The sequence below is a fragment of the Mustela erminea genome, chromosome 19, assembly GCF_009829155.1.
Source record: "Mustela erminea isolate mMusErm1 chromosome 19, mMusErm1.Pri, whole genome shotgun sequence".
NCBI classification, from domain to species: domain Eukaryota; kingdom Metazoa; phylum Chordata; class Mammalia; order Carnivora; family Mustelidae; genus Mustela; species Mustela erminea.
Genome location: NC_045632.1, coordinates 47,485,363 through 47,510,178, shown reverse-complemented (window position 1 = coordinate 47,510,178; position 24,816 = coordinate 47,485,363). Strand labels below are relative to the sequence as shown.

The window sequence follows — 24,816 nt, the reverse complement described above, 5'->3', positions numbered from 1 at the left end:
CTTTTTTTATTGCTGAGGAAGCCAAAAGCTAGCACAGCCCCTGCAGACAGATGTCCTGCAGATTTTGCCATGATATTTTCACCCTGCAGGTTTTTAGGCTCACAGATATCAGCTACCTGAGTCCCTCCATGCTCCCTCCGCACCAAAACCCAGGTCCACACTGCCCGCATCAGCTTCAACAGCTATGTGCATGCAAGATGCCAGCGCAGGGCCCCACAGCTGCTCCCCATCTGCATGTAGATAGTTAAGGCCCCCAGAATGGCTTGTAGACTCAGAGATGGCCCTGACTCCAGTCATTGCCTACACTGCCACGGGAGGCCTGACATAGGAGCACCTAAATAGGTAAAGTAAATATTAACAGAGATAAAGGGAGAGTTAGACAGCAATACAATAGCAGCAAAGGACATCAATGTTCTATTTTCATCAATGGATAGATTATCCACACAGAAAATCAGTAACAAAACACTGGCCTTAAAAAAACATATTAAATCACATGGACTTGATATATTATACAGATCATTGCATCCACAAGCAACAAAAGACATGTTCTTTTCAAGCACACATGGAACATTTCGCAGGACAGATCATGTTAGGACACAAAACAAGTCAATAAATTTAAAGACTGAAAAAAGATCAAGCACCTTTTCCAATCCAGTGGTATGAAACTGGAAATTAATTGTAAAAGGAAAACAAGAAAATTCTAAAATTGTGGAGATTAAACAACATGCTACTAGACAACCAATGGGTCAAAGAAGAAATCAAAAGGGAAATCAAAATACACCTTCAGACCAAGGGAAATGGAAATACAACATACCAAAATATGTAGAATACAGCTAAAGCAGTTCTTAGACAGTTCACAGCAATAAATGCCTATCTCAAGTAACAAGAAAAATCTCAAATAAACCACTTACTCTTGAGCCTCAAGGAATGAGAAAATGAATAAACAAAGCCCAAAATTAAAAGAAGGAAAGAAAAAATGAAGATCAAAGTGGAAATAAATGAAGTAGACTAAAAGGATAACAGAAAAGATTAATGAAACTAAGAGTTATTTTTCTTAAAAAATAAACTAATACGACAAAACTTTAGCTACACTAAGAAAAAAAAGAGAAGGGGCTCAAATAAAATCAGAAATGAAAGAGGAGACATCACAACTGATACCACAGAAATAAAGGATCCTAAGAGACTATTATGAATACATACCAACAAATTAGACAGCCTAGAAAAAATGGATAAATCCCAGAAACATACAACCTACCAAGAACTAATCATGAAAAGAGAACATCTGAACAGATTACTAGTAAGAAGGCTGAATCAGTAATAAAAACCACCAAAAAAACAAAAGTCCAGGACCAGACAGTAATTCACTGGTAATTCTACAAAATACTTAAAGGAGAATTAATACCAACTCTTGTCAAACTCCAAAAAAAAACAGAAGAGGAAGGAACACTTCCAGACTCATTTTACAAGGCCAGCATTATTGTTACTATTGTCACTATTGATACCAGAAGCAGACAAGGACGACACAAGAAAACTACAGGCCAATATCTGTCATGAACATAGATGCAAAAATCCCCAATAAAATATGAGCATACCAAATTCTACAATACATGAAAAAAATCACACACTATGCAAATGGGATTTATTCCAGAGCTGCAAGGATGGTTCTACATCTACAAGTCAATTAACATTTTATACTACATTGACAAAATGAGGGTAAAAATCATATGATCATCTCAATACATGTAGAAAAAACATCTGACAAATTTCAACACTTACTTAAAATCAAAACTCTCAACAAGTTGGGTATAGAGAGAACATACCTCAACATAACAGCCATAAATGACAGTCAGACAGCTAATGTCATATTCAGTGGTGAAAAACTATAATCTTTTCTCTAAGATCAAGAATAAGACAAGGTTGCCCACTCTCACCACTTCTGTTCAAAACAGTATCAAAAATCCTAGCCAGAGCACTTCGCAAGAGAAAGAAATAAAAGTCACCCATGGGGCACCTAGGTGACTCAGTCAGTTAAGCAACTGCCTTCAGCTCAAGTCATGAACCCAGGTTCCTGGGATCTGGCAGTGTTGGGCTCTCTGCTCATGGAGAGTCTGTTTCTCCCTCTCCCTCTCCCTCTGCCCTTCTTCCCACTCATGCTCTCTCTCTCTCTCTAGTAAATGGTGTTTTTTTTTTTAATTCATCCAAATTGGAAAGAAAGAAGTAAAACTGTCACTATTTGCGATTGACATATTATAAACCGAAAATATTAGGACTACCAAAGAACTGTGAGAGCTAGTAAAAAAATTTCAATAAAGTTGTAGGATTCCAAATCAATATACAAAAATCTATTATGTTCCTATACACTAATAACAAACTAACACAAGAAAAATTAAGAAAACAATCCCATTTTCAACTGTGTCAAAAAATAAAATAAAATACCTAGGAATAAATTTAACCAAAGAGGTAAAAGACCTATACATTGAAAACTATAAGACAATAATGAAAGAATTAAAGAAGACACAAATAAATGGAAAGATATTCCATGTTCATGAATATGGAGAAAATAATTGCAAATAATATATTAGATAAGGGGTTAATATCCAAAGTACATAAAGAACTCAAACAACTTGAGAGCAAAATAACAACAACCTAATTAAAAAATGGGCAGAGGATCTGAATAGACATTTTTCCAAAGACATAGAGATGGCAAATAGGTACATGAAAAGACACTTAACATTATTTATCATTGGGGAAATACAAGCCAAAACCACAATGAGATATTACCTCACACTTGTTAGAATGGATATTACAAAAAAAAAAAAAAAGAAATAAATGTTAGTGAGGATGTGGAAAAGGAATGCACATGCACTGTTGGTGGGAATGTAAATTGGTGCAGCCTCTATGTTTTACTCCACTGGACCAGTGTGGAAGTTCCTCAAAACTATCATATGATCCAGCAATTCCACTTGAGTTTTTAATTTGAAAGAAACAAAAACGCTACCTCAAAAAGATGTCTTCACTCCCATGTTCATTGCAGCATTATTCACAATACCCAAAACATGGAAATAGCCTAAGTGTCCACTGATGGGTGAATGAATAAAGATGAAATATTATTCAGCCATTTTAAAAAAAGGGACATCCTGCCATTTGCAACAACGTGATAGACCTTAAGGGCTTTATGCTAAGTGAAATAAGTCAGATGGAAAAAGATAAATACCATATGATCTCATTTATATGCATAATATTTTAAAAAATTTAAACAAGCTCATGAATACAGAGAACAGATTGGTGTTTGCCAGTGGCAGGGTTTTTTGTTTTGTTTTGTTTTTTAAGATTTTTTATTTCTGTATTTCAGAGAAAGAGACAGAAATAGAAAGAGCAGGAGCACATAGGAGAGGGAGCAAAATGAGGGGGTCCATCCCAGGACCCTGGGATCATGACCTGAGCCGAAGGCAGATGCTTAACTAACTGATCCATCCAGGCACCCCAGAGGCAGGAGTTTCATCCAAATATAAATAAATACACACACACACACACACACACACACACACACACACACACATACACACACAAAACATATATGATACATATATAATATATATTTAATAATACTGTGTTAGAGTCAAAATACAAAGAAAGCAGACCTTTCTTATAAGAAAAATATTATAACTGTACAGTGATAAATGTAAAACTTGTTGTGATGATCATTTCACACTATATATATATATATATATATATATTGAACCATTATGTTATATATCTGAAACTAATATAATATTACATGTCAATTATATCTTAATTTTTAGAAATAAATCAAGGAGTTAGAAAAAAACAGTTAGTAAACCAAAATAGCTCATTCTCTGAAAACTAATCAACAAAACAGAAATTGTTAACTTGATTTCTAAAAGAAAGCACAAGCACACAAAAGAAATAAGGTCAAAATGGGATTTTTTTTAAATCATGAGACTACTTTGTACAACTATATGAATGAAATAAAAACATTTTAAATAATATATAGATGAAATAAACAACATTCTAAACAAGTGAATTATGTAAAAAGAAAAACAGAAAGTCATAAAAGAGCTCCTCTGACAAAAAGACAGTAGACTCAGTCAGTTACACAAAGAAATCCACTAAATTTGTAAAGATCAGATTATGTAAACACTGCTTAAGCCATTTCAGAGCACTGAAACAACATCCAAATTATTTTTATAATGCAAATTTAACATCAATTCTAAAACCAAATACTGCATAATAAAATAACTATAAGCCAATCTCATTTATTAATATTAATGCAAAAATTATAAATAAAATATTAGTAAACACAATCCAAAAACCCATCATGATCAAGTAGTGTTTATTCCAGAAATTTAAGAGGGGTTCAGTATTTGGAAATCCATTAATTAATCACTTTAATAGAACTACTTTTCTAAGTGCTGGAACAAACAATCCTCAAATTTGTAGGGAACCAGAAAAGAATTGGAATCGCCAAGGAAATGTTGAAAAAGAAAAACAAAGCTGGGGACATCACTTTGCCTGATTTCAAGCTATATTACAGAGCTGTGATCACCAAGACAGCACAGTACTGGTACAAAAACAGATCAAGGGAACAGAATAGAGAGCCGAGCTATATATATTCAACTCTATGGTCAAATAATCTTTGACAAAGCGGGGCACCTAGCTGGCTCAGTGGTTAAGCCTCTGCCTTCGGCTCAGGTCATGATCTCGGGGTCCTGGGATCGAGCCCCACATCGGGCTCTCTGCTCAGCAGGAGCCTGCTTCCCCCTCTCTCTCTCTACCTGCCTCTCTGACTACTTGTGATCTCTGTAAAATAAATAAATAAAATCTTTAAAAAAAAAAATCTTTGACAAAGCCAGAAAAAATATCCAATGGAAAAAAGACAGTCTCTTCAATAAATGGTGCTGGGAAAATTGGATAGCCACATGCAGAAGAATGAAACTCAACCATTCTCTTACACCATACACAAGATAAATACACAAAAATAAACTCTAAATGGATGAAAGACCTCAATGTGAGACAGGAATCCATCAAAATCTTTAAGGGGAGCATAGGCAGAAACCTCTCTGACATTGGCCACAGCAACATCTTTCAAGACATGTCTCCAAAGGCAACAAAGCAAAACTGAACTTTTGGGACTTCAAGATAAAAAGCTTCTGCACAGCAAACGGAAGAGTCAACAAAACAAAGAGGCAACCCACAGAATGGGAGAAGATATTTGCAAATGACACTACAGATAAAGGGCTATTACCCAAAATCTATAAAGAATTTCTCAAAACTCTGGGGCGCCTGGGTGGCTCAGTGGGTTAAGCCGCTGCCTTCAGCTCGGGTCATGATCTCAGGGTCCTGGGATCGAGTCCCGCACTGGGCTCTCTGCTCAGCAGGGAGCCTGCTTCCTCCTCTCTCTCTCTCTGCCTGCCTCTCTGCCTACTTGTGATCTCTCTCTGTCAAATAAATAAATAAAATCTTAAAAAAAAAAAAGAGAGAATTTCTCAAACTCAACACCCAAAAAACAATCAAGTCAAAAAATGGGCAGAAGACATGCACAGACACTTCTCCAAAGACATACAAATGGCTAATGGATACATGAAAAAAGGTTCAACATCATTAGTCATCAGGGAAATTCAAATCAAAACCACACTGAGATATCACCTTACACCAGTTAGAATGGTAATAATTGACAAGGCAAGAAACAACAAATGTTGGAGAGGTTGTGGAGAAAGGGGAACCCTCTTACACTGTAAGCAGGAATGCAAGCTTGTGCAGCCACTTTGGAAAACAATGTGGAGATTCCTCAAAAAATTAAAAACAGAGCTACCCTATGACCCAGTAATTGCACTACTGGGTATTTACCCCAAAGATACTGATGTAGCGAAAAGAAGAGCTACATGTACCCCAATGTTCATAGCAAGTGTTCACAATAGCCAAACTGTGGAAGGAGACTAGATGCCCTTCAACAGGTGAAGGGATAAAGATGGGGTCCATATACACAATGGAATATTACTCAGCCATCAGAAAGGATGAATACCCACCATTTGCCATGACATGGATGGAACCAGAGAATATTCTGAGGGAAATAAGTCAAGAAGAGAAAGTAAATTATCATATGGTTTCACTTATATGTGGAACAGAAGGAATAGCATGGAGGACATTAGGAAAAGGAAGGGAAAACTGAAGGGGTCAGGGGAATCAGAGGGGAAGACAAACCATGAGAGACTGTGGACTCTGGGAAACAAACTGAGGGTTTCAGAGAGGAGGGGTGGGGGGTGGGTGAGCCCAGTGATGGGTAGTAAGGAGGACATGTATTGCATGGAGCACTTGCATGGGTGTTATATGCAAACAATGAATCATAGAACACTATTGCAAAAACTACTGATGTACTATATGATGGCTAACACAATAAAATAAAATTTTAAAAAAAGAACTAAAGAGGAAAATATACTTATCTCCACAGATTTTAGCAATGGAAAAACTGAACATTTATATTTTTTAAAAGCCTCAGGGGCGCCTGGGTGGCTCAGTGGATTAAAGCCTCTGCCTTCGGCTCAGGTCACGGTCCCGGGGTCCTGGGATCGAGCCCCACATCGGGCTCTCTGTTCTGCAGGGAGCCTGCTTCCTCCTCTCTCTCTGCCTGCCTCTCTGCCTACTTGTAATCTCTCTGTCACATAAATAAATAAAATCTTAAAAATAAATAAATAAATAATAAAAAATAAAAGCCTCAAAAATAGGAATAACTCATGAATGTAAATAATATTAAAATAAACTTTAATTTTTAAAAAATAAATACATTTTTAAAAATTAGTAGCTGATACAATGGGAATAGACTAGGATAGCAGTTCTCAAATTATGGTCTGTGGATCCAAACCAAGACATTATGTATTTCCGCTTTATACTATGATGAGCCAAAAGCAGTGGTGGAAAAAACTGCTGGTGCCTTAGCACAAATCAAGATAGTGGCACTAAACTCCTCTAAGTTGTCATTGCATTCTTCAATGCACATATTCGTGGCAGTAGAAAAAAAGTGATTTTTTAACTTAAGAATATCCTGAAGTAGTAAAAATAATCCAACTTAGTAAGTTTTGACCCTTGAGCAAATGACTTAAATATTCTAGGTGAAGAAATGGGAAATACATATAAAGCATTTCCACTGCATACCAACGTAGAATGGCTGTCCCCAGGAAAAGCATTTTTACAACCGAGTTGCAAACTGAAATTGTGTATTTTTCTTTTCTTTTTTTTTTTAAAGATTTTATTTATTTATTTGAAAGACAGAGATCACAAGTAGGCAGAGGCAGGTAGAGAGACAGGGGGAAGCAGGCTTCCTGCTGAGCAGAGAGCCCAAGCGGGGCTCGATCCCAGGACCCTGGGATCATGACCTGAGCTGAGGGCAGAGGCTTTAACACACTGAGCCACCCAGGTGCCCCGAAATTGTGTATTTTTCATGGAACATAGTATTTACTTGGAAGAATAACTGGGAGACAAACTATAGCTATTATATAGTTGGTAATTATAGTTTGTATTCATTCAACAATTCAACAGATATTTCCTTAATAATTAATAAGGTGATCTCTCACTTCAAGGAAAACTGACAAAGTTGTCGCTTAGAGAGAATTCAAGCATTCAAACAAAAATTAAAATTTTAGAAATTTTTGTCCACCACCCTGAGTTCGACAGCTTCTCAATACTTAGATTTTTTTCTGATAAGATCAGCAGTGAGTTATTTTGCTCAGCATAATACCCTCTAGTTCCATCCACATCGTCACAAATGGCAAGATTTCATTTCTTTTGATGGCTGCATAGTATTCCATTGTATATATATATACCACATCTTCGTTAACCATTAATCTATCGATGGACATCTAGGTTCTTTCCATAGTTGGGTATTGTGGGCATTGCTGCTATAAACATTCGGGTGCATGTGCCCTTTCGGGTCTCTACATTTTTATCTTTAGGGTAAATACCAGTAGTGCGATTGCTATGATCTCCAATATGAGGAAGTTGAGAGGCAAAGTGGGGAATTTGGCGGCGGGGGGGGTGGGGTAAGAAAGGAATAAATGAAACAAGATGGGATAAGAGACTCTTAATCTCACAAAACATACTGAGGATTGCCGGGGGGAGCAGGGTAGGGAGAGGGTGGTTGAGTTACGGACATTGGGAAAGGTATATGCTATGGTGAATGCTGTGAAGTGTGTAAACCTGGCAATTTACAGACCTGTACCCCTGGGGCTAATGATACATTATATGTTAATTTAAAAAATTTTTTTTTAAATTTTAAATAAGCAGAAATAAACAATCCAAAAAAAAAAAGATCGGCAGTGAGTTTAAAAAGTGATTTTTTTGGGGTACCATATAAATCAAATTATGTCAAAAACATTTGCAAGATCTGCATAACTCAATGAACGCATTTTCCAAATGACGAATTTGTGGGGTTACAAAACCACATGTAAGCAATCCCTTCAAAGTACAAGACAGACCAATGGACTTTAACAGAGTACAAAAAGTCTCATTAATATAGTTTAAGATTCTTCTTTGCAATCAACTTTATCACCTGTCAAGTTTTGGAAGAGCACCAAAGAACATCCATAATTATCTGAAAAGGTTATTAAAATACACCTTCCTTTTCCAACTACCTATTGAAGTCCAGATTTTCTTAAGTACTTCAACTAAAACAATGTAGTGCAAACAGACTGAATGTAAAATGAATATGAGAATCTGTCTTCTACTATAAGACAAAAAATATCTGCAAAAATGTAAACACTACCCTGCTTCTAACTTTTGTTTTGAAAGTATTTTTTGTAAAATATGTTTATGTTAACACAGTACTTTTACCACTGTTATTTCTCAATTAATGAAACTTAAAATTTTTATGAGGTTTAGCTTCTAACATGGAACATCCCAAAAGATAAAATTCCAATGGACAAAAGCTCTTTGGATTCTTCAGTAATTTTTAAGAGAGTAAAAGAGTCTTGAGATCCACTGCACTGTAGACATTCCCATTAAGGTCAGGATGAAATCAGGTCTGGGCAGAAATATAGATGACACGGGCATATGTTGTGCCAGAAAGCAGAGAAGCTTTCAAAGGCTGTTTAAATTATGTAAAAAATGACATAGGTATTAACCTGAAGGAGCCCATCGCTCACCCACCCAAGTCAAAATAGGATAATTTGAGCATCAAATGAGAACAGTACTTGTAACTGGTTAAAATACATCAAATACACAACCATCCAAGAAATCCTCAAGATAGTTTAAAAACCACCAAATAAAATTTCATTAGTCACCTTTGAGGGTTGCTAAAACATCATCTTATTTTTCTGAAAACTGATAAAGTGTTCTACAAAATGAAGCACTTTTTCCATGTTTTTTCCTGAATAAACTATTTTTAAAAAACAAATGATGATGACTTCAAGTACATATTATAAAGTCCAGTTAATAACTGAAGAAATGTTGTTAATCAATAACTTGCAAACTCTAATAGAGCTAAGTATCACTACCTATTAAATATAAAATGATGAAGTGAAAGATCAACAGAGGGCGCCTGGGTGGCTCAGTGGGTTAAGCCGCTGCCTTTGGCTCAGGTCATGATCTCAGGGTCCTGGGATCCAGTCCCGCATCAGACTCTCTGCTCAGCAGGGAGACTGCTTCTCTCTCTCTCTCTCTCTCTCTCTGCCTGCCTCTCTGTCTACTTGTGATCTCTCGCAAATAAATAAAAAAAATCTTTAAAAAAAAGAAAAAGAAAGATCAACAGAAAAATGCAGTGTATAAATAAGTTTGACATTTGAATCCAACTGACCTTAATGTCACTGAGATGGGGCAACTAGCCATTTTGTGCTTCCCGATCTGACGAAAAAAGGAAGTACACAGTGCCATTTACAAAGTTTTCTTGCCAAAGGTAATCAATCCTCTACCTCTAACTACCAATTCATAAGAAATATGTGGCATAGAGATACAAATCAAAACATAATCAAATTCAGCATGAGGAAAAGCACAGGCCAGTTAACATGGCATAGAAAAGAAAATGTTGGGGCTACAGAACAGGGTGAGGGACTTTTATATAGAGAGACTTCAGAGGCACATTAAGCAAATACAATGTGCCAGCCTTATTTGGATCTTTATTTAAACCAACCACAAAAAGGCACTTTTGAGACAACCTGGAAAATTTGAACATGGACTAAGTATTGGGTGATATTAATTTTGTCACATGCAATAAAGTCCTTATCTGTTTAAGATTCCATGAATTTGTTTTCAAATACTCCAAAAAAAAAAAAAAAAAAAAGGTAGGAGGATAAAGCAAGTTAAGCAAAATGTTGGTGGTTATGGAACCTGGTCAAGGATTGTTAATATGATTTTAATTTTGTGTATGTTTGTAAATTTTATATAATAAAAAAAGAGTATTCTGAAGACACATATATTGACTACACGAAATATAAAATAACACCTGTACTGACAATATGAAATATAAAATAAATATATGCCATAGCACTCTGCCCTTGAATTTATAATTCTGGAAAGAAAATGAAAGAATGGTGGGAAAAAAAAGGAACAATGTAATATTGCTTTATTTAAGGTAATACTCAGATTGAATGATTCAAGCAGTAAGTGTAACAGCTCCAGGAAGAGATTAACATTACTGGAGTTATCAAATAGTTACAGGAATGATGTTTACTCTAATAAAAAAAAATCACTAGGATATGTTTGTGCTTCTTTTTAAGTTTCTGAACTGGTCTAGTAGGTAGACTAATTTTTCAATCCTGAAATTCACTGAAAATAATAGAAATTCTCAAAAGTCGAGACCATAAAAGCACATCTGTCTTGCCCAGTAAAATAATTTGGTGTTGAAGCAGAAGTTTAAATAGCAAAAAGATGCACATACAAAGGTAAATAAAATATATTTATCCACAAAGGTCTATGGAATCATTTTAGTAATAGTAGCTTTTTGGCAAAATGTACACAAACAGTTTAAAGAGCAATCTCTACAAATGTTTTAATTATATCATGACAAATTTAGCCCACAAATCAATAATGTGGCTGCAATTTTAAATAATAAATTATATTAAAAGTCCAGTAACAGACTATACTGATGCTGCTACACTTGGCACACAGTAAACACAGAACTATACGTTACTGGGGCTATAAAGATACTCTGGAAAGGCAGAAAGAGTAAAATCTCAAGAAAATTAGAGAAAACACTTGTACGACTTGTAAATGAGTATACAACCTGTATGTGACCAGAAGCAGAGAAGACTTTTAAATAAAATTTTCACTTGAGTAAGATTAAATGCTAACCCATGCTCAATGACAGGTCATTTCTAAATATTTTTACTAACAAAAAACAGCAGACAACTTCACCATATCTGTGGTTATAAAGCAGCTTCTCCTCTTCCCGAAACATTATCATATAAACTTACACTTATCCAAAGATAAGTTACTTTGATCTTCTGTATTGGTTCAAACTAAGAAAATATAAATAACAGATTGGGGGGACAGAATTCCATATTCAAAGATTGCTACTTTATATAAAGAATACATTGATCAGAAAGTACAAAATAGTAGGAACTCACTATAAATTTTGAGGATTTTTGCTTTAAATTCATGCCCTAAAACATAGCTACTTATTATGAGTTACTATACGTCATACGCTTTTGGTTCACCTGCTATCATGAGGCCAGCTCTGAAAAATGCTTTCCATCCAACAGAAATTCATTAGGGAATACTGAAATTTTTGTTTTATGGTTAGTTCTGCTCCCAAGATCAGCCTGAAATAACTTTTAATCCAGTGGGGGGAAAAAAAAAAGATAGAAAAGGGCTGGGGAGGCCTATTATCAAACAATTGAATCTCTGTTTTCAATAGTAACTATGTAATAAACAAATTTTCAGTCAGGCCCTGCATATCTGTACCATCTACGCATAATAATTTTTCATCATTTTAACAGAGGATAATATTTACATTAAGTCTAAGTTTTTTTCAAAATGTATTAAACAGGTAACAAAGGACATTTAAATAAGGCCTAATTGTACCAGTTTAATTAATAAATGTTATTTTTTAGAACACCAAAAATTAGCAAAAAAACCTAATGCTGTAAAATCTTTGTACTGCTTAACTTAAAAATGATAATCGTTTGTTTCAAATAATTTAAAAAATTGAAACTAAAAATGTCTATCTCTTAATCTCAGAATAAAGCAAAAAAATACACTAAATGAAGTATAAGTGTTACCCTTTTGTTTTCAAATCAATTTAAATATGGAAAAGTATTTAAACATGGAAAATAAAATTTTGGTTGGGTTGATAATCAACATTTTCATTTCTAAAAATATGAGAATGTAAGGGATTAACTGATTTCATTTACCCATGCCACAGCAGTCTAACTATTATGAGTTCAACTGGAAATGAAAAGTAGGTTTACATATTTTTAAAGACCAGGTATATTCTCATCAAAAATAAGTAAAATAACAAAAGTATCGAACAACTTTTTCTTCCAATTCTTCCTAGTATTTTAAATACTTTTCATTTCACTCCAAGATCTCTGGATCTTTTTAAACATAAAAAACTATTTTAAAGATGGAATAAAGTCCACAAACTTGATGTTTAATTTACTCGAGAAAAGATATTTTCAATGCATTAAAATATTTAAGCAACATTAGGATAATATATAAAGGCCTCCACTAAAATATATTTTTCCTAGGGAGGACAAAAATGAACAGTGGAAAAATTAAATTTATAAAACCTGTTTCTCATCTAAGTTTTAGAAAACACATTTATGAAGTTTATATTTTCTGGTTGTTAAAATACTTTTTTCAACAAAACTCTTAATTTCAACAATTAAGTTAAAAATCTCAAAATCTACAAAAATAATTTTTTTTAAAGAACCCTATTTTAGGGCGCCTGGGTGGCTCAGTGGGTTAAGCCGCTGCCTTCGGCTCAGGTCATGATCTCAGGGTCCTGGGATCGAGTCCCGTATCAGGCTCTCTGCTCAGCGGGAGTCTGCTCCTCCTCTCTCTCTCTCTCTGCCTGCCTCTCTGCCTACTTGTGATGTCTCTCTGTCAAATAAATAAAATAAAATAAAATCTTTAAAAAAAAAAAAGGAACCCTATTTTACTATATAAATCATGTCTCACCTTACAGTCTTCTTGTCATTCATTTTTTGGACAGCACTTTTCCTCCCTTTTTTCTCAAAGAGAAGTTCCTAAGTCATTGGTACCTGTCATCCACATCAAGTTCAATCTGAACCTTCAAGTCCTATTCTCACCTATGGAGCAAATGTGAATCCAAAAAAATCAGATGAACAGCAACTGATTCCAAAAGTCAAGTTAAATACCAAAATATATTCTAATATACACCATTATGCTATGTATTCCAACAGAGATGGATTAGTGTAAAAAAAAAAAACAAATAAACAAATAAAACAAAACAAAAAACCACGAAAGCATTCAATGCTTATTTGAAGTGCTTAAAAGAAAGTTTTAACACCAGTACCAGTATTCAGTTTCTTTCCTGAAGTAGAAATTCTATAAATATTACAATATTAAGGACTAAATTTTAATGAATACAAATCAGAGGAAATGAAGGAACATTAACTCCCATTCAAACCTTCCTTTAAAAAAAATGTTTCCAAGATATATTTTTAACTTCCCCCATGATTCTCCTTAAAAAAGACGAACACAAAATCTCTCTGCTAATGACTTTATTCATGAATCTATAATGGAACTCAAAATAGCAAAGAACATGAAAAAAATTCAGATTAATATTTATCAACCAAATACATCAGAAAATACATCTATTTTTTAATAACTAACAAAAATGTCTAAAATGCACATGTGAGAATATAAACATTCCCCACTTTGTGGAACTTCGAAGTAATGAAGATCTGCTTAATACAGTTTGCCAGAAAAGCTCATTTACACATCAAATACATATAATTCAAAAGAAATCAGACACAACTGATAAAATGACCATCTCATGGTCAATCTTTTGGTAAAGTGCTACTTTCAAAGAAAAAGACTGAAAAGTTTTGAATGCTGAGCCATCATTCTGGAAGTGTTAAAATTTTTCTTTAGGATTCACCATGTTCATTACATTCATATGTCCCCGAAAGGAGTCCATACACACTATTTTACAATCTAAAAAAAATCTGTTAGCTCACAGATTATTTCCCGGAAGTTAAAGATTTCTACACCATTCCTAAATGAAACTTTTCATGATACAGGTGTGTACTAGACACAGTGATTTTTCATTGTTTTAAACATGATCTTTGGTTTGAAGCTGTCCTGATATCCTTCCCAGCTGGATGGCTGTGGTCATTAAATATTCAGGAAACAGCACACAGCTTCATTTAAACCACACAAGTAAATTGGGTCAGTGGCCTAAAGGCAAGGAATGGCACATACTGAACATCTGGCAAGAGGAGTTCCCCCGAATCCATAAGTGACACGGTCAGTATTAAAGAACGAGTGCTGCTGAGGAGTGGTTCACTCCTTTCATAAGAGACCTCTCTTGATTTATTAACAGCATTAGCCAATGAGGAAATCAGTTGGGAAAAAATCTAATCTGAAGGAAGGCACATGGGTGTAAATCTTAAAACAGATAAATAAGACCAAGTAAACTGCTTAAGTAAGCATGCATGTGTCCATCCCAACTGTATACACACGTCTCATGTCTGAGGCTGAATATCATCACTGGAGAGACTGCACCACATGGCAAACTCCATGCCTACAGGCATGTATAGGAGATCAGAACTAGCTGGTGGTTTTCCCAAAATAATGAGACTTTCAATGATGCAAAAGTTGGCCCTTCCCCCAAATGAATGGTTTTTAAATAGCAAAGGACTGAAATTAACAATGGAAACCATAAGAAGCCATAAAGTTAAATCTCAGAAAGGACAAGTTCAATGTCATAGCTGAAGGCTGCCGATGATTTCTTCTCTCTCTCCTTGAATAATTAGGTGCAAATGCCTTTTAGCAATGGCAGCATTCAAATCCCACAAAAAATCAAGTAGTGCCCCCTTAAGGAGCACCTCCATTGGCACAAACTGTAAAACCTGCTGGGGTGCCTCAGATTTAAGCAAAGAGCTCAACAATTCATTCACATTCTGCAGATACTGGAAAACAGGATTTGGAAGGTCCTGATAACCAACACACAGCAGGACTGCACAGGTCTTCAGGGGCTCAGAAGAAGTGGGACAAGAAAATGTGACGAATCTGAAACAGCTGTGCAGTATAAAGATCAAACCGGCCATAAATCTTGTAAAACAAGAAAGTACAGGCAAAATCATAACATCCCCTGTATGAAGCTGCTGCAATGATTGTAGAAGGCAGTCCAGAAACAGCTGCTGGTAAGTCGGGTCTCCATCATGAAGCAATGAACAGCTGAAAGTCATGAGTTCAGTTGATTCCAAGAGGTGAACTTCCAGCGGTATATGTGTTTTGATATCACGGAGGGTTGGAAAGCCCACAAGCAGGCACTTCATTTGGTTGCTGGGTTCTACCACCTGCTCATCCTGAAGGCACTTGGTTAGGTTAAACAACTCAGAAAATATCAGTTCTTCAGTAAAAATGTGACAAGAACAATAAAACTGCTGTTTGGGCCAGAACTTGGAATCCAAATTCAAGGCTCCTCCTGATGACTTTTCAATTGCTTCATTAAGAGTCTTTAAAATTTCACCGTCGCAGAAAGGAGAACACTTTACCTTCGGCAGTTTCTTTCCCTCTAAAATATGCCACAAGTGACACTCAAGACTGGAAGCTGTCCCTTCTAAGAGAGAATTTTGCCCAGAATGATATACAGTATGTTCTTCTGCCCAACTATTAAAGTATCCTTTGGCCACCTTATCTTTCCATGAAAGGGTTTCCAGCATTTTCCTTTCGTTATAGGTTTTAAAATATCTGTTCCTCTGCCCAAACCATTTTGTATTTGTACTACAACCAATATTAGATTTTTTCACTAGCCAATTATTTCTGGAAAGAGGCTTCAACTGAAACTTTTGCATGAAATACTGAACAGCACAGTCCCTTAAATTATTCAGCTTTGTTTGTTCCCCTTTTCCCATGCACTGAAACAGACGAATATTCTCAGAAATAGTCTCTAGCTGGTATTTATGAAAGAACATACAACATTCTTCATGCCTTTTAAGAAAGGATTCGGGAATCACATGATGGGGAAAGAGAGCTTTCTGGGTCATTTCTGTCCCGAAATTCAGGACCATCTTGGATAACAAAGGATGGATTGCCTCTCTTCCCTTATAGTGGAGACAAACCACATAGACTTCTGAGTTACCTGCCTTGCTAGTAGCAGGTTTAAAAACATGGACTTGGTCAAAGGAACAGTTTAGCAGGTACATCAGGTTTATGGAACAATGTTCAAACAAAGTAAACATCTTCAGAACAAAAGAGCCACCATTTCCAAGAGTTGTCAGAGCAGTGACAACCTCACAGTAATGCAAAGAAGAAACTAAAGCTTCTTGTTCACCTGGGTTTCCTTGGCAATCAAAACTCCCATCTGCGGTGATCAAGTGAAGAGGAGCCATGTTGCTTACGAAGTTCTGAAGTCCAGTCAGGTATTTCAAGGTCATGATATCACCAGTGTTATCTGGACCAAAGTACCAACAACCCAAGGTATTTGCAATAAGTCGGTCATCCATAATCATCATAAGATTGTCATTTGCTTCGTGGTATGGATTCAAAGTGTTAGCTACCCAACTCCAATCACAGGGGAATCGATGGGATTTTAAGTAGTGATTGAGACTCGCTATAAAAGCTCCGGGAGCTTCACAAAGGTGTAGAGAATTCAATTTTCCATTCTGAAAAGCCTCCTGTGGAATAAGTGGAAAACTGCACAAAATTTCATGAAACTTACACCATGCTTGAGTACAAAGTTCAGCATTCACAGATTTTTTCACATGAGAAATTATTTTTCCAGCTTTGTTAGTGAAAGCTGTGTGCTCGTGCCACTCATCCAATTTCTTATCACTCAGTAGGTTTTTTACTTCATTTAGGGAGTTCTTCAAATCAAGCAAAGTATTAAATTCCATGTGATCACAAGTGAAAACCTCACTGGGATCTGGTAACTGCCACTCATGATTAAGTGGCTTGCCATAAGAAAAGTTCTTGGCAAAGAGTTCAAAAATGTCAGCAAGAACATCTGGGCTGAATGTCTCAGGACTTGAACCCAGTGGTGGCTTTCTGCACTTACTCATTTTCAAATTAAATTAAAATCTAGAAAAAGAAAACACATAATTAAATGAATCAAATTTATTAGTGAGTGAAATCTCATCCACAACAAATCAGATCATACCCAGGACAAACTACCTAAAATGGGAAGACTAATGTCAGCACATTCTGTTACACAATGAAGCAATTTGGAATAAAGAAAGAGTAAAGGCTTTTACATCCAACAGACCTGAACTCAAATCCACAGTTAAAAAGTGGGCCTGGGCAAATTACATCTTTGAGCCTGTTTCTTATTTTTAAAAAGTTAGGGTATCATTTTTTTTTTTTAGATGAGGATAAACATGTTAGCATATAAAAAGCATATACCAACGAATATTCATCTGTGATGGCGGCTCATATTAACAGAATAATCTGTCTAGCTCCTACCCAAAATTTTCCTCTATCCATGGCTGAGACACCACCCACACGGCCCCAAACACACTGTCAGACTAAGATTCATCCCTCGAACTTTGACCAAGCTTTAACAAGTGACTTTCAGCTTTTTGTAGTTCCTTCAAATCTCACCTCCTTCCGGGAAAAGATTCTACACCTGAACCCATTACTGGTATTGATACCAGGCCTCTCTGCCAACATACTTATTTACAACTGCCAACTACATTCTCCATCCAGATCTCACACTTTTGCTAAGACATGCACTTTGGTACCCATGTGATGTAGTACCAAATCACCTTTACAGGCCACCAACTAACACTCATCACCATACTGCTTGTTAACTGTGGTGTACCTGACTGGTTAGCCTCTCTATTCAGCTCAATGCTGAAACTGAACTGTAGCTCAACCTGGCATGTCTCTAAACTAGATTCCTCTATTATCTGCTCAGACAACTCCATGCCTCCACTATAAAATACTGTATCCTCTTGCCACCAGAATGTAACACACTTTGATAGAGGATCTTTAAATTGAAGAAATATCCTCATTGAATTTACAAATTATAAACAAGTCAATGTACATTCTGTGTTCTAACACCGCCTAAGAAACCAAAAACACTGGAGAAGGAAAGAGATATAAGGGAAAGAAGCATGGCTTAATAGCATAGTGTTGGCCTATGTTACACATCCCAGAAGACAGAGCTGTAAGTATTACATAGTACTTGTTGGCTCAGTGTTAATTAATAGGCACTTTAAGTTCCTAAGCTCTGCATTTACTTAGTATACTCAATGCATTCTACACCAGTTTCTCAAAAGGAATCTAAAGTAAAACACAAAAAACTGACAACACAACCATCATCCCGCAAAAAGCCAATGTTTCATGATTAAAATGGGAAACAAAAGTGAGTCTGAGCCACGATAAACACAATACCCGAAAGACTATATTCTATTAGCATTTATTTTGTACTGTTCTTGTAGCACACTTTTTTCATCCTCTTGTGTTTTGTTTAAATTATTTACAACCCTGTATACTCAACTAACTTGTAAGCTTCTTGAAATAACAAGTATCTTCTCAGCCATTTCTGTTCATGACGGTATATTTACAATACGTGTATAGTTAATGGTCACACTTGCCCAGCAATAACTTTTTCTTAGGTTTTTTTTTTTTTTTTTTTTTTTTTTTAGTTAGAAGCTATATTCAGACAGACTTCTGAAAGAAAGCAAAAATGAGGCATTGTCACATTCAACAAAATACTAGACAAAAGCAAGCGAAGGTTTATTACAAGTTATTTTGTCTTAATTTCCACTGTGCTTACTGGAAACTACAACCATGTTTAGATGGCAACTATAGTCTATCTTGGAAAAAAATCTGATTTTAGTCTAATTTCACATACTAATTAATGGCTGTAGATAAGCTCTGAAATCTTACATAAGCTAACAGATAATTACCTTCACATGAGAAAAACTAAAGTGATTCAAACACACCTCTGTTCTTCTGGACTACACCTGTGGTACACAATTCAAGACTATATCTGATATATTTATATACAAATTATAGATATTGACTATATATATGTATATTTTGAATAATGCTCAGGTCTATAATCCCACCTTCGTTTCCTCCTATCAAATTCCCAGAAGCCACCAACCTCCAGCTACCAGCCTCCTGATTGTAGACACTGTCAATTCTCTGCTGGATTACTGCCATAGCCTTCTAACTGGTCCCTTCTATCTTTGCCTGCTTTGGCTCCCCATTTCACTCAAAGTAAATGCCAGAGTCCTTACAGTAGCCTACAAGGACCTTGAAGATTTCTGCCCTCCAGCCCCAACCTAATTGTCACTAACCTAATTGTCTATTATTCTCCTTATTCATTCTGCTCCAGCCACACAAGTTTTATTCCTGTTCACTTACCACCAGATACAGCGCAACTTGCAAGTCTCGATCAATTCCTCTTCCTGGAACCCTCTTCCTCCAGACTGCCTGCATAGCTAACTCCCTCATCTCTTTCGAATATTTACTCAGGTGTAATTATTCTATGAAATCTACCCTGACACCCTAGTTGCATCTTGCACTATCACCAACGGTAAAGGTATGGGTCTAGCTGTACTTTTCTTCTTCCATGACTTTCTTTTCCTTCTACTATATTTTGCTTATTATGTTTATTTTTTGTCTTCCCCAAACTGGAATCTAAGCTCCACAAGGCAAGGATCTTTGCTTTGTTGACTCATTTATATCACCCCAAGGTTACAACAGTGCTTGGTACACAATAAACACAGTATTTATTGAACAAATGAATGTATATGATACTTAGCACAAAGGGCACTCCTCTGATTAGGTTCTGAATAGGAGTCATAATAATTCACTTCAACTTCACTCCAGCACTTCAATGCACGACCAAAAATAAAAAAACAACAACAAAACGCGTGGTTTACAGAATAGAAGGGAAAAAGTTTCCGTATGTTCCCCTGCCCCTTTCATTAAGCACTCCATAGAGCTTTGTGGCATCATAATTCTGCCAGGAGGGTCAGCATTACCATTCTTGTTTTGCAGATTAGAGTGGAAAAGTCCTGTAGCGCCCTGCTCGAAGCCACAAAGGAAATACCTGCAAAATTCGTGGGCCTGACACAAAACCCACAAGATCTCATCAACAGTGCTCTCTCCAATTAACGCTTACAAAGGAGTTTTAGAAGTGTTTCTGGCAACTCCTCCTCCCAGCAACGGTGAAAATAATGAGCTAGAGTGTATCCAGCGCTTTAATTTGGGCCAGGGGCACCCACGATCACCTTTCACCTGATGGAAGTGAGTCCCAAGCTCCCTTCGAGCGGCCCGATCCCTCCTAACCTGGAGGAACCTCCGTCCCAGCCCCTGCTTCACCCTCTGGAAGTCGCAGGAGGACCCGGCCTCAGAACCCGGGTCTGATTACCTTCGCTCACGCCCACCTCGGCCCCCCCGAGTCTAGAGAGGCAGCGCTTCACGCTCTCTCCTCACTCGAGGGAACCATCCTCCACTTCCGCTCCCGGGCCGCTTCCCGGAACGGTCGCTCCTAAAGTCTGCGGCGACCCCAGCCTCCCTGCCTCTGCAGAGGTAGGTGGCGCTCCGAGAGGCCGAGAATGAAGCCCTGGCCCGCCCCCGCCACACCAGAAGCGGGAACCCACCTCCAGGTTGCGCCGCCGCCGAACGTCGGCAGACAGTGGCCCGAGGGCCCTGAAAGACACATTGCGCACGCGCCTCGAGGCCGGGCTGGCGTCACGCGTCAACGTTACGCACGCCGGCGACTCTCGCCGCCCGAAGCCCTCGCTACCTAGGTTTCGTTTCTCAGCCAGGTACTGAAGCTGGGAAGCGCCAAGATCCGCGCCCACGGCTTCCATGGCAACGGAGCGTGCTCGCGGAGGCGGGGCGTCTTTTGTCCCCGCCCCCTCCGTGAGTAGGGGAGGGGCAACCCTCCCAGAGCACGCTGGCTCCGCCCACCTGGCCTTTGGGCAGTGAAGGCTTTTTAAGGCTGTTAGGCAGAAGGTGGTTTCTCATGCAAGTTAAAACCGGTGTTGGACAGTATGAGCTTAAAAGCCAAACAAGGGAAACTGCAAGAGAACACTCTGTTATTATAACATATATATGCTTATAAACCAGTAAGGAAAAGACAATCTCAAAGGAAAATTGGGCGAAAAGTTGAACAGGCCATTCAAAACAAGTAAAAAAGCCAATAAGGATATACAAAAAATTTTAACCTATTATAAAAAAAAAAAAAGTTGGAAATGAAAACAATAAATTTCCTTTTCACCTAATTTAGCAAAGATTAAAAAGATCGATAATGGCCACTCTTGGCGAGAATATGATGAAACACGTTTCTAGACTGTGGGTGGGCATAAAAACTGGCATAATCCTTACAGAAGGCAAACTTTAAAATGGCCTTGCACCTGAGCTGGGGGATTCCCACGCTTCGCACTTTATCCTTCGGAAACAAACAGGCACTCTCTTTGAACAAAATGTTCATTTCAGCACCTTAACAACAGCAGTAACGAAAACTGGAAACTCTAAATGTCTGCTTTTAGGGAAATAATTGAATTCTTCATGATACGTCCATAAAATGGGATACTATTCATCTAATAATGGGTTATGTGTGTCAACAGTGTTGCATAAAAATAGGAAAACAGAACTGTGTGTAGAGTTTGAACCATTTATATAAATTATATATATATGTATATAAAATACATTATTTTACAAGTCCTCCAGAATGTGCATCAATTGAGGGAAAACAATTGTCTTTTCAAAAAAATGGTGCTAGGTCATTTGGATATTCATATGGAAAAAAATTTATTTGGACTTTTACCTCCATCATAAAAATATATTTCATTTGGGTTGCCAATCTATATTTTAAAAGTCAAGCAACACTTTCAGCAGAAAACATCTTCGTGACCTTGAATTAGGCAAAAAGTTTCCAACAAAGCAGAAAAAGCACTAAACATAAAGGGAAAATATATAAATTGAACCATATTAAATTAAGAATGTTTATTCACCAGAAGACACCATTGAGAGTGAAAAGACAACATAAGAGTGAGAGAAGATATTTACAATACATACATATGACAAAGGCCTTGTATCCAAAATATATAACTCCTACAAAAAAAATAAGAAAAGATGCCCTAGTGGAAAAAATGGGCCAAAAAAAAAAAAAAGTCCCAGAACAAACACTTCTAAAAGATGATATCCAAAAGTCCAATAAACACATGAAAAGATGTCCAACTTCATTAGTCTTTGGGGAAATGTAAACTAACCCTGTAATGAGTTACAATTATACATTATACTGGCAAAAACAAAAAAGGAAAAATATAAGTTCTGGAGAGCATGAGGAGCAACCCATGGAAAGCTGTTTGGACAGAAAAGATCTCCCAAGAACTTCCAAATTGACAGGTTAGTTGCCCCCCCCCCTTTTTTTAAATTTTCTAATTATACGCAGTCATATGCTGAAATCCTAGAGGCACTATTCAACTACTTTGCCAAACAGCTATTAAATGTTCCAGAAAGTTCCCTTAAGCCCCTTCCCAGTCAATCTCCCACTCCCAAGAAGCAACCGCTGCTCTGTTTCATACGGTCATAGTTTATTTTGCCCGTTTTAGAATTTTATATAAATTCAGTCATTACAGTTTGTTTCTTTGCAGCCCATTTCCACCCAGTAAGCTTTTTTTTTTGGTAGGGAAGAAAAATAGTCTCTCCCTTCTACCCTTCTAAATTCTCAGCTGGGGCTCTGTAACAAAAGATAGATTAACAAGAGGAAAGCATGTAAATTTACTAACATGTTTTATGGGCCATGGGAGCCTCCCCCAAGGAAATGAAGATCTGGAGAAACTGTTAAATCTGAGTATTTAGGGGGCACCTGGGTGGCTCAGAAAGTTGGGTCTCTGCCTTCAGCTCAGGTCATGGTTCTGGGATCCTGGGATCGAGCCCCACATCAGGCTCTTTGTTCAGCAGGGAGCCTGCTTCCCCCTCTTTCTGCCTGCCTCTCTACCTACTTGTGATCTCTCTCTCTGTCAAATAAATAAATAAAATCCTTTAAAAAAAAATCTGAGTATTTTTGTACTAAGTTTAATGAGGAGTAGAAAGTTGTGGGAAAGTGTGACAAATGGGTATGAGCTTAGAGTAGTACAGTCGGGGAAATTTAGCAAGGCCTGTTCATCCAGAGTCCTCTTGAAGTTCTTCCCTCTTCAGATAAGGATGTTCCTTTCCTCCAGTTATAGGGAATGCCAGTCTCACATCAGGATCTTATGACCTGCTTCAGGGCAAAGTCAGAGGGTCCTTCCTGAACCTACCTTTTCTCAAATTCCTTTAACTTAAAATATTTCATACGCCAGTCACCATATTTTGGGGCAGCACGTTCTGACCCCTGTCAAGATTCACCCTGTCAAGATTCAATATTCATGTTGTTTTATATATTTGATGCTCATTCCTTTTTTACTGCTAATTAGTATGTCATTGTATGGATAGACCATAATTTAGTTATCTATTCTTTTGTTGATGGACATCTGAGTTCTGTTTCCAGTTTGAGGCTATCATGAATAAACCTGCTATGAACATTCTAGCACAAGACATTTCTGTAAGCATATGTTTTCTTTACTTTGGGGTAAGTAGAGCTACGTGTAACTTTGAAGAAACATCCAAACAGTTTTCTCAAAGTGTTTGAACTATTTTACATTCCTACTCACCATACTTAATAATTCTGGCCCTTGTAGACACCACCCAGCCACAGTCGACCCTACCTTGTTCTTGGACATTGCCAGGAACGGTGAGCCTTTGGGGTGCATCTCCTTTGAGCTGTTTGCAGACAAAGCTCCAAAGACGGCAGAACACTTGCATTCTCTGAGAACTGAGGAGAAAGGATTTGGTTATAAAATTACCTGCTTTGACAGTATTATTCCAGGATTTACAGGCCCGGGGGAGGGGGGGGTGGCGGGGAGGAGGTGACTTCATACGCCATAATGGCCCTGGCAGCAAATCCATCTAGGGGGAAAAATTTGATGAGAATTTCATCCTGGAGCATATGGGCCCTGGCATCTTGTCCTTGGCAAATGCCGGACCCCACACAAATGGTTCCCAGTTTTCCATCTGCACTGCCAAAACTGAATGATTGGATGGCATGTTTGTATGTGGTCTCTGGCAAGGTGAGAGAGGGCAGGAATATTGTAGCAGCCACAGAACACCTTGGATCCAGGAAGGGCAAGACCACCAAGAAGATCACCATTGCTGATGTGGACAAGTCTAATAAATTTGACTTGTATCATATCTCAAGCACCAGATTCTTCCTCGCGTAGCTTAGGAGAGGACCCCCTCACCCCCATCTGCTGAAAATATCCTATGATCTTTGTGTTCCCTGGAGCAGTTCCATGGTTCCATATTTTCCTTATCCCCCTCCAAGTCAACTTAGATTACAGAGTTAAGTTTATGATTATGAAATAAAAACTAAACAACAACAAAGAATTCTAGTTCCTTCATATCCTCACCAACTTTTGGTGTCATGAATCTTTCGTTTTAGCTATGGGTGGGAGTTGGTTGCTTTTTACCTCTGATTCTTGATCAATATTAACTTAAAATGAAAAGCTGTGGATATTGTTCTTTTAGGGGATTAGATGCTAGATGAGGGCTATATGATCTCTTAAATACAATTACTATGTTCCCTAAGCTTTATAAATATTATCAGGAGTATTTCAAACAACAAAGCAT

The 24,816-nt window shown here is 37.2% G+C and overlaps 2 protein-coding genes and 1 pseudogene across 3 annotated transcripts in view; 1 reads left to right on the top strand and 2 right to left on the bottom strand.

Annotated features, from left to right (window-relative positions):
* HYDIN (HYDIN axonemal central pair apparatus protein) overlaps positions 1 to 13,380 on the bottom strand; it is a 379,729-nt gene extending 366,349 nt beyond the window's left edge. The window contains exon 1 of the mRNA XM_032326077.1: positions 13,129 to 13,380. The gene's annotated coding sequence lies outside the window, so the exon portion shown is untranslated. The remainder of the gene's footprint in view (positions 1 to 13,128) is intronic.
* A 299-nt stretch (positions 13,381 to 13,679) lies between these two features.
* CMTR2 (cap methyltransferase 2) lies at positions 13,680 to 20,847 on the bottom strand. Of its 2 annotated transcripts, none has more exons than XM_032326081.1 (2): positions 20,760 to 20,847; positions 13,680 to 17,220 (listed from the first exon to the last, which is right to left on the bottom strand). In XM_032326081.1, exon 2 carries the CDS (start codon positions 17,199 to 17,201, stop codon positions 14,901 to 14,903), a length of 2,301 nt encoding a protein of 766 aa, XP_032181972.1. In that variant the 5' UTR covers positions 17,202 to 17,220; positions 20,760 to 20,847; the 3' UTR covers positions 13,680 to 14,900. The 2 variants fall into 2 exon arrangements, with proteins under 2 accessions (XP_032181972.1, XP_032181973.1); XM_032326082.1 differs by having other exon boundaries at positions 20,528 to 20,806.
* Positions 20,848 to 21,412: 565 nt separating this feature from the next.
* On the top strand, positions 21,413 to 24,407 carry LOC116578866 (annotated as a pseudogene).
* The last annotated feature ends 409 nt before the right edge of the window (positions 24,408 to 24,816 follow it).